This window comes from Arachis ipaensis, chromosome B09 (assembly GCF_000816755.2).
Source record: "Arachis ipaensis cultivar K30076 chromosome B09, Araip1.1, whole genome shotgun sequence".
Classification (NCBI taxonomy): domain Eukaryota; kingdom Viridiplantae; phylum Streptophyta; class Magnoliopsida; order Fabales; family Fabaceae; genus Arachis; species Arachis ipaensis.
The window spans coordinates 11361621-11372146 of record NC_029793.2 but is presented as its reverse complement, the minus strand read 5'-3'; the positions used below and the strand labels follow the sequence as shown (position 1 = coordinate 11372146).

Sequence of the window (10526 nt, the reverse complement as noted above, 5' to 3'; positions counted from 1 at the left end):
ATCCAACCAACGTATCAAAAAAACTTTCCAAGTTTTATTCAGCCCATCATCCAATAAAGCTTAATCCCGCCACACATTTAATCAATTTTGTTAAATTGTTAACACTCCATAAAACGAAATACGAAACCTGCTCCCCACCTGCTGCTGCCAGCCTTTCTATCAGCTCACCTGCTTCAATGACACAGGGATCCCGTGCACACGTCGAAACTGTATCCCGTCCACGTCGGATCCATACCTCTGGATGTCTAACTCTATCCATACCATAGAATTTTCCTTGTTCTAAAACGTTAAGGGACAAGGACCGAATTGAACTCTTTTTTTTTTTTTGTTAGAAGGCACTTTGTCCTTCGAGGTAATGTTCAGGACTGGTTAGGTGTTCACTACTTCACTCTTAATTTAAGTTCCCATTTTATGCTTCAAGACAATTTAAAAAAAAAAAAATAACCCTTTAATTTTAGTAAATCCAACATGAATAGACTGTATTTTGTTCTGCTTTTCTTGCACCGGCTAGAGAAGATTTATATTTGAATCACAACGCTGACAGCAGTTTATTAGTTACGCATAACAAAGAACCTTAAATCTACAATGAGCTGCCGAGTCAAAACATCAATCCTCAAGGCAAAATCATTTTTCCAAGGCCGCAAGCCCTCATCGAATACCATATGGGAACCCCTTAACTAACAAAAGAATGATGTTATTTAAATGAGAACAATAACAAGTTTGCAGCAGCAATGGGACGATAGGTACTAAGGTCCAAGGACAAGCTTCGTTCCACAAACATAAATATTTCAGGAGCAAGGAAACAAAACAACCGAAGTCTTCAAGCAGCAACTTGTCCAAAGAGCAGCTTTCGGATCTGCAATAAGGAGCAAGAAACTTCATTAATTTAATGATTTTACATGGTTAAACCTAGGACTAACTCCCCATTTACTCCAATAACTTCACAACCAGTTCATCACTTCATCAAACATACGATATTTGAGGGCAGAGCCAAAAGTATCCCAAGACCAGAATATCAAATAAGAAGATTATATAATTAGCCTTTTAGAGAAGGACAACTTTATGATACCACCCTGCCATTTATTTCAATAATAATTATTATTATCTCGTTTTTTCGAGTTTTTGTTTTATTTTAATAGGTTGCTACAATCAAAAGGCATAACTAGGAGGTCACATACTTAAATTGAATGTGTAGAGAAAGAAAGGAATCATTATTTCTAAAATTTAGTGTCAATCTAAGAGTAAGTACAGAAGCAACTTCTTAGAAAGCTTTGTTTGAAGAGCTTAACCCTACAGTACCTCCCAGTTCCAAGCCTCATTCAATTTCCAGTAATTCACCTAGTTGTCCATCACTAGGTAATATTAACCTAACTTGTTTTATTTCAATGTCAAAGTTTCAAATTCCAATATCTTGAAAATAAACTAAATTTCTAGTTAGAGTAAATCGAAGTATTCACAATACAGATACTTCAGAGCAAAGCATTCAACAAAGGCAGCACAAGTCACAGAAAAAGAAAATTGCTATGCAGCAAAAAATTACCTCAGGAAGCTTTTTACGGAACACCACATCCAGTCGTGCATCAAGTGTATTTTCACACACAATCTTTCCATCTCGGGAAGCCAATACAACCCCACCAGAGCTGAACATCAACATATACAATCAACTTTACTGAAACTGATATCTTAATATGGAGCAGCAAAATAGCTAATACAGTTTCAGGAAACACATTCTGTCAAGTACAATTCTATAAACTAAAAGCATGCCTGAATGTATTGTATCAGCTAATCAAGAGAAGGAACAGTATGGAAAAGAACGAGGGCCTGACTACCAGAGCAAGACAGTTATTTAGGGATTTAAAATTAAACCAAACATTACCAGTAAGGTTCATGATCGTTGTGATGGCTGGGTGCAGGTGGAAGATACACCTCGCGGTCAACAATGATCTCTGGGGGATGAACATTTGCTTTGTCAGCATACTCCTGTGCAGCTGAGTCCAATACATGCTCTACCGAGTGTACATCTTCTTTCCGACATCTCAGTAAGACAGAAGGTTCTTTCAGCCTTAGCAAACTCTGTCAACAATGCTTATGTTATGTTCGCCCTCCACAAACTTACAAATAGAAGGTAGTCAATGAAATAACATCTGAATGGAATAAGATAATGAACCTATGACGACACTGACAGACACCATAAAAGACCATGGTTGCTTTCATATGAGCAATTGACTATGATATAGATTTTATAAAATAATTAACATCAGTTTCTTGATGTCAAAATGTAATTGCAAAAACATATACATAGAATAATACCATCATTGGCTAAACAAATTTAATGTACAGAATTACTTATCAAAACTGCAAGATCAAACCACACTTAGTTTGATTTGCAATATTTGATTCTTAACTGACCTGAACAATGAGTTCTTTCAGAAGGTTTCTGTACACATGGTGATGATGGTTCACATTCAAAAGCTCCTTGGCCGCAGCTTCTTTCATGGAACCAACCACCTCATCTTGAGCTTGAAGAACTTTTATGCGAGAAGCATTCAACTGCATCGAGTACTCACTGCAACAAAAAATTATGCCATGAATCTTATACTGAGAACTAGCACCATTTGGGAAGTCAAAATAAGATCGATACTGGAGGCAGACTAGCTTCACATCCCCAAATAAATTAATTAATTTGTGCCTCCAAACTAAAACTCCGGGTCTCACCCATTTCATTAGAATTTCTTATACATGATATGTTGGCAACAACATCATATTCAAGTAATTGTCACCGAAAACACACCACACCACACCAAAAGTTAGAAAACAATTGAGCATCAAAACCAAGATCAATCAAAATCAAGCACAAAATGCAGGTAACAATTGTTATGGATTTCAGTGAACAGAACCACAAGGATGAAGAATCCACTAGACCATGAGTATAAGCCTGGTGCAAAGATCATGACATACAAGGATCAAGAATAATGCAAATAGCCTTAATATCCGAAGATCTAAAATTGATATCCAAAATTGAGTGCGAATCATGTCAATGGATGAAAAAATTCACAGGATTTCTAGTGGTGTAAAAGGTGTATAGTATAGTGAGTTACATCTTCTTGCGAACTTCGACTTGCTTCTGTTTACGCTCGTACTCCTGCCTGATCTTCTTCTTCTCTGCTTCAACCAACTGAAGCTTCTCGATGTTGAATTCCTGCAAGGAAGAGAAGGCTTAGAAATTGCGATGCAGAGAAATAGTGAAAGTGATGAAATGGCAGTTAGCGGTTACTTCTTCAGCGGAGACGGAGATCTCGTTGGCTTTCTCCTCCGCTTCCTGGCGGATGAAGTTAACCATCTGCTGGATCTGCTTGGAGACATCTGCGTCGTTCATTTTCGCTGAGAGAGGAAGATCGATCGATCTCAACCTGATACTTGTTCGATGATTCACAATTGATGCGTCCCACACCTCTGCTTATTTCTGAATTTTGATCAAGACAAATCAAACAGCGTGTACTCTACTCTCTCTCACGCCTATAAGTCTACAACGTTTTTTAGTTTTTACTGGCCTAAATGAATTTTTCTCGTTGTTAATCAAGTATAATTCTAGAGTGAAAACAAACTTACATCGATAGTGAAATTGATAACCGAGATATGTAGATAATGGAGTCAATATTCAATTTAGTCCTCTTTATTTTAAATTAGGACAAAGCGATTTTTGTTAAAAAAAAAAAACCATTTATATGGGTTCATGTTTCTTTTTAAAATGAATTATTGTGGTTCTTTCATCATATTTTTTTGACTAAAATTAACGAAAAAATCTTATATGATAATTACCGGTACTGATATGATGTTTGTTTAGAGTGAAGTGTTAAGTTAAATTAAAAGAATTAGACAAAACTCAATTTGTTCCCTGTCTTCTTTAAAATCGACGTTATTTTTAAGTTAACAAGGAATCAAATGTCGTTCTCACTCACATAACTCCCAAAACCCCACCCTTAATTACAGAACAACCAAATTCTTGTAATTTTCTTTGCGTGAAAGAACAAACAGTAGAGGAAGTAGCTAGTGGTAGTGCTGACAAGGGTGCTAACTAGACGATGCTTCTAACTGTGTAATTGATGGAGTCACTGACGTCGTAGAGTGGAGATAGCTCTTGTCGCTGTTCAGGTTAGTGACAAATTTTACGGTCTCAAAAATTAGCAATATTTAATCTCTACTCCTAAATTGTATGTTGGTGTTGGAGTGTTTAGTGATGTTGATGTTGGAATATTCAGTGATTGTGCTTTTTTTAAATTTCATAAATGGCATTTTAAGTTGTTTAATTAATTTGTTAAATAAATAATATTGCTTTTGAATGGTTTAGATCACGGACACAGTCAGATAAAATGTCATAAACTAAATTTTTATTAGTAGTTATTTGTAGATGGACGAGTTTAAAATAGTTCATGTTTTTCATCATGGAGGATATTTTAAGAGGAATTCATAGCATAAATTGGATTATGTTAATGAAAAAGTGAAGAAATGACCACATTTAGACATTGATTTGGTGAACTTCTTTGATTTTGAAGCGTTACCGAAAAAGCTTGGTTACACAGATTACAAGACTATGTTTTGGTTTGATAACATAGCACTTGATTTAGAATTTGACTTATATGTAATGAGAGGTAATTCTGAGATAAATGACATGAGGAATAACAAGAGTAAAAACAAGGAGACAAATGAAATTTACATCTACTTTGATCATCCGGTTAGTATGACTAAAAGTTGTAGATGAGGAGAAGCAAGCTGAGAACGTTATTTTGAGTGACTTATCATCCACAAATGATGGGTATGAAACAACTGAGGACGAGTCCTACAAACCTCCTCCTCCGAGATATGATGATATAAATAGTAGTGAAGATAGTGAGGAGCAGAAGGAAGAAGAGGTTGAAAAAAAAGAAGAAAAAAATAGTTTCACCAAGGAAGAAAGCTATTCAGGCCCAGATGGTGAGGTAAAGTCTGGCCCAAATAGTGAATTGATTAAGGGTGACCCACATATTGTGGATAAGGTTGGACCAAGTAAGAGTGGTCTAAGTAATTCTCCGAAGACAGCCAAGAAAAGGGCTTCAAAAAAATATTCAGGTAGGAGGAGGACACATATTCTTGATATGGAACAAGTAGGTGAGAGGTGATAGAAGTAATGGACTTCAAGCAAGGGATGGTGAGGGATCTGAAAATGGTTTGACTGGAAATACAGTGGATTCAAATTCTGAAATAGTTAAAAAAGAGTTAGACTCTAATTATGACTAGTCTTATGAGTATGAGAGTGAAGCATCTAACAGTCCAGTGTCAGATAATGATGAAGGCAAGACTGTATTTGATGCATTCAATGAGGAGACAGAGTATAAAAAAGTTGAATTTAAAGTTGGGCAAACATTCATTACAATAGAAAGTTTCAATAAAGGATTATTTTGTGTATGAAAGGAAGGATATAGTATATCTAAAGAATGAAAAGAAGAGGTAAGGTCTGCATGTGCAGGACAGGACTGTTCTTGGTTGATTCTGACATCTTGAAACAATGCAGGGGGTTCTTATCAGGTGAAGACTTTGGTGAATGAGTATAACTATATTAGCAATTTTGGTAGTAATCTAGCTAACAGGTAATTGATAACATCAAAGTTGGTCAAGAGGCTACTTACTTAGCCTGATTTAAAACCTAAGCAAGCTATAAAGTACATCATGAATATTACAACGTGCGCCTAAGTGGTAAAATAATAAGTAGGTCATTGAAAGCTGGTAGAGAGATAGTTATAGACAATGAACAAGTTCAGTGTGAAAAAATTCGTGATTATCTGATGAAACTTCATAGGAGTAATCCTGAAAGTACAGCTTTGGTGAATGTGATACCTCAGCCAGAGTCACTGTCACTATTTGATAGATTACTATGGTGGACAGCTATTATCTGCAGTGGGGAAAGATGTCAATAACTATTTTTTTGTTATTGCGTATGCTATAGTTCCTAACGAATGCAAAGATACATGGAAGTAGTTCTTGTCAATACTTCAGCAAGATCTAGGAGATTGCACTGAGTTAGGTCTGAATTTTTTCTCGGATCAACAAAAGGTAACCTCTAACTATTAATTTTGGTTTTAAAAAAACATATATCCTGCCTTGTTAAAATTTTTAATGTCATATACTCTTGTTTGTTTTTAATTTCATATTTTCATGTAATCTGCTTGGTTACTTGTGGATGATTTGATACCTTGTACTCTGTTTGGTTACTTATTGTTGATTTTAATACCTTGTACTTTGCTTGGTTAATTGTCAATTTTTTAATGTCATATATTCTGATGGAGCTTGATGATTTTGGTATCATGTATCATGGTCTGTTAGTGTTTTTTTTTTTTAAATAACCATTGATGAGTTTGATATCATATACTATTATATTCTGCCATGTTAGTTTTTTTTTTTTTAAATCATTGATGAGTTTAATATCATATACTATTATACTATGCTATGTTAGTTTTTTTTTTTTAAGTCATTAATGAGTTTGATATTATATACAATTATACTCTGATATGTTTTTTTTTTTAATGTCATGTATTTTGCTTAAATGGAACTACTAATAATTGTCTTGGGACTAATTTAGGGAGTGGCATTGGCTTTGAAATATATTTTTTCGAGAGCTTATCACAGGAACTGTGTTCTACATATCTAGAAAAATTTCATCAAGAACTTTAAAGATGAAGAGACAAAGCAATTGGAATACCACACACAATGAATTTAGTGCTGCGATGGAGAAACTGAAATAAGTATGTGCTTCAGCATGGGAATATATGCAAAAATTTGAGTTAGCTATTTAGTGTAAGATGCTTTTTAGTCATGGGACCAAAGTAGACAATATCACTAACAACATGTATGAAGTTTGGAATGTAAAGCGTAGAATATAGGAAAAAGCCGATTTTGACGATGTGTGAAGAGTTGTGGTGCTACATAATGAGAAAGATGGAAATACATAAGAAGAAGTTAGAGACTTATATTGGACCTCTTGCTCCAGTACAACATAAGAAGTTGGATCAATTCATCAAGCCTAAGAACTATAGATGGAGAGCTATTTGGGTTGGTGATTCACAAAGGATCCTTTTTTAGGTGCATTCCCAAAATCATAAGGTTGGTGTTAATCTTCAGGAGAGAACATGCATATGCAATGTTTGACAATTAACCAATAAGTTTGATTTTATAATTATTGGTTTGTTGACTGGTAAGTTCGTTTTTATAATTATTGGTTTGTTGCTAATTGTCTAACATCTGATTTTGATTAAATTGGATGTTGTCAATAGAAATGCTTTGTAGACATGCAATTGCAGCATTGGCTAAAATGGGCTTTAATGCTGAGGACTTTGTCCATAAGTGGCTAGCTATAGATGCTATCAAATCAATATATTCATATTGTATTAAACCTATCAACAGTGAAGAGTACTAGACATTTACTGATGCCCCAAGGTCACTACCTCCCATAATCAAGAGAGTTGCTCATAGACCCAAATTGAAGAGAAAAGTTAACCCAGTTGAGAGAGAGATGAGTATAACCAAGGCAAAAAAGACATTCATTGTTACCCGCTCTAAGTGTGACAAAAAATGTCATTACTACAAGACATGTACAAATGCACCACAAGATCCCAATTAGAAGTCTATGACTAAAAAGGAGAGAAGAGTACAGAAAAGGACAATGAACCAGAATTTATCAAACACTCCAGCAATAAACACTGATTAAGTACATCTGTCTACTACAATGTCTCTAGATTGGAGATTGAATTGTCCAAAAAATAAAATGTTCAGGAATTTATATGTCCTAAATAGGTTTAGATATATTCTTAATTGTGCATATTTTTTTAACTTTATTGAGTAGACATAAGAAGGTAGCAGCACCATCAATGTCAATGAAAATGTCACTAGAAGAGAGACAATAGTAGATTCTGTGGTGAGTCCAATGTATAAGAATATATATGTTATATTGTTTTGTTGCTTGCTTTCTGTAACACATTAATATGTCATAGATTAAGGTAAGAAAAGCTAAGAAAAAATTGTCTAAAAATTCTATGAGGGTTGGAGCAGTAGCCCAAATTCAGAGTGAAAAAATTCTACTCTGCACTACAAACTGAAAAGGTCATTTTTTATTTTTTATTTTTAGAAAAAATAAAAACCTGTTTGATGCTGTATATTATTACATATCAATTTCATAGAAACTTTTAGTTAATTAATTTAATAAATTTATAACAGACTGCAGAAAAAAACTCCAATGGCAATCCTAGATCATTTAGAGAGAAATACCATATTGTTAGGTCTACAGCTCCATGTATTATACCCCCACCCGTATCAGGACTAGGGCCAACCTTATGGTTCAAATCTCAACCTTCACAAGGTCTAAACCTGATGCCTCACAACTCACAAAATCAATGCACTGGTCCAGTAGCTAGTATGACAACTCCAAGAAACACAAATGATGCAATTTCTATAGAGACGATGGTTGCTACTACTTCAACTATTGCATCAAGACTTCTGAAATTTGTACTAACACCTGACTTTAGGCTTCCAGGACTTAAGCCTCTTAAACAGCATTGATAATGCTAATAGGGTTATACAAATGTGAATTGTTGTTTTGGTATTTTGGCTGTTTAGGTTGTATCTTTAAGACTTGAAATGATACAATAGTTCCAACATACATATTAGTTTTTTTATTTAGGGTCATGTTGTTGTCCTTGTTATGTTATCTAAACTATAAACAGATGAATTGCTTATTAAGTATCAGTGTGAATATAATATATGAACTTCTATACTTTATATAAAATTAGTTGAATTCATGTTACATGTATAAATATTTGCTACACGAATTTGGATTAAGTTCAGGGACCTTTGAATAATGATAACAGTAATTCATCTTCATTTAATTTTAAGAATGTTTAAATACATGATTTCATCTTGTGACACAAAACCAAAATTATTCATCAAGTTTCCTATAAAGTTGTCCCGAACAAGTAGGCAACCACAATCTCACTAAAAAATACAAAAATACAACAATCTAAACCCAAGCATTTACTTTCACGCATTTTTTATCTACTCTTCTCCAATTGATTTTCTAATCCAATCAACATATCCTCTAGTTTTTTCACTTTATCATCCATCGCATCACTTAGGCCTTCAAATCAATTCTGCTTCTGCGACAATATCCCCTTTGAGATTGTCTTCACATCATACTCATTAAACGAAGAAATATAATCATCTAGCCATGCAAAAAATGAGCAATGAGCTTCTGCAGTCTATACTTTGAATTAATTTTGTGAGACTAATAGTAAATACAGAATTAAACCAACTAAAACATTAATACCATGAACATACCTCGAGGTAAGGGAAACGAAAGAATAACCTGTCTTATTTTCGGTCTCAGACATGAATAGAATAGCATGAGACCCGCAATAGCACTTTGGGAGACCCATCTCTTCTTCCTTTGAGCTCGAACACTCTCACTAAAGTTTATGCTGCAATTTGAATTATCACCTCCAATTTGCAAGTTCGAGGATGAGCAATATACTCCACTCCCAATCATGGTACCCTAGGATTTGTCTCTTATTGTATCGAATACGAGTGAGTGTGGAGAGGTTAGGAATGCAGAGGACCATCCAAATTAGGTTTTAGTTCTTCTTTAACAAAAAAAAATGTCGTTTTTGAAGGAGGCATGGGGACAAATTGATCCCTATTTATTTTTCTTAATCCAACTTGGCATTTCACTGTGAACAAACGTCCACATCAGCATCAGTAACTACCACATAAGATTTTTTCGTCAACTTTGGTTAAGGGATACGACGGAGGGGCCGCGATGACTCATTTTAGGGAGGGACAGGAACCGGCATGGGTGTCTTTTTTAGACAAGGGTCGCCTTGTCCTAATTTGGAATGGACAGGGACCGAGTTGGGTGTTCACTCTGATAATTTAGTTAAATATGTCAAATTGTCTAACCATTGTCAGCTATTAATAGGGGTGGCAATCGGGCGGTAGAGACAGGTTTTTGCTATATCCGATGCCATCCTACCCTACAATAACCCGGATAGAACTCTCCTACTCGCGGGTAGTAAAAAATTGAACTCTAACTCGTTTTCGTGGGTACCTATCCCTATAATTATTAAAATCCAACAAATAAAATAAAATTTCAAAATTTATATAACCATTATCACATATATAATACAAATTAATTAAAAACTTAAATATGATATAATATTATTAATCATTTTATTAATTATTTTAGAGCAAGCATTACCTAAATCTGATCCCATTCCGCCCCACTCAAGACCCACCCTGCTAAAAACCTGCTCCACACTGGAACAAGTGAACCCGAATAGATAAGGGAGGAGTGGATACTCCGAGTTCGAATAATGTTGTCATCCCTAACTATCAACTTCATATGCATTTTCACCTAATTTTAGTGTTCACTAGAAAATATGAAAATCAATCGGCAAATGTAAAAGTTAGGAATAAGGATTGAAAGATTAGTTGCATAGTAGGATAAA

General features: G+C 34.6%; 1 protein-coding gene across 1 annotated transcript; it reads right to left on the bottom strand.

Moving 5' to 3' along the window:
* On the bottom strand, nucleotides 491–3570 carry LOC107618688 (V-type proton ATPase subunit E). Its single transcript, XM_016320820.2, has 6 exons — nucleotides 3275–3570; nucleotides 3099–3199; nucleotides 2410–2566; nucleotides 1877–2073; nucleotides 1541–1640; nucleotides 491–856 (listed from the first exon to the last, which is right to left on the bottom strand). The coding sequence occupies exons 1-6, from the start codon at nucleotides 3374–3376 to the stop codon at nucleotides 821–823; spliced, it is 693 nt and encodes a 230-aa protein (XP_016176306.1). The 5' UTR covers nucleotides 3377–3570; the 3' UTR covers nucleotides 491–820.

Bases quoted from the DNA above. Each gene is read 5' to 3' on its own strand.
- LOC107618688 (XM_016320820.2), bottom strand. From the start codon at position 3,376: ATGAACGACGCAGATGTCTCCAAGCAGATCCAGCAGATGGTTAACTTC. The intron at 3,200-3,274 runs GTAACCGCTAAC...TCTTCCTTGCAG, and splicing joins TCTCCGTCTCCGCTGAAGAA to GAATTCAACATCGAGAAGCT. The intron at 1,641-1,876 runs GTAATGTTTGGT...GTTGATGTTCAG, and splicing joins AACGATCATGAACCTTACTG to CTCTGGTGGGGTTGTATTGG.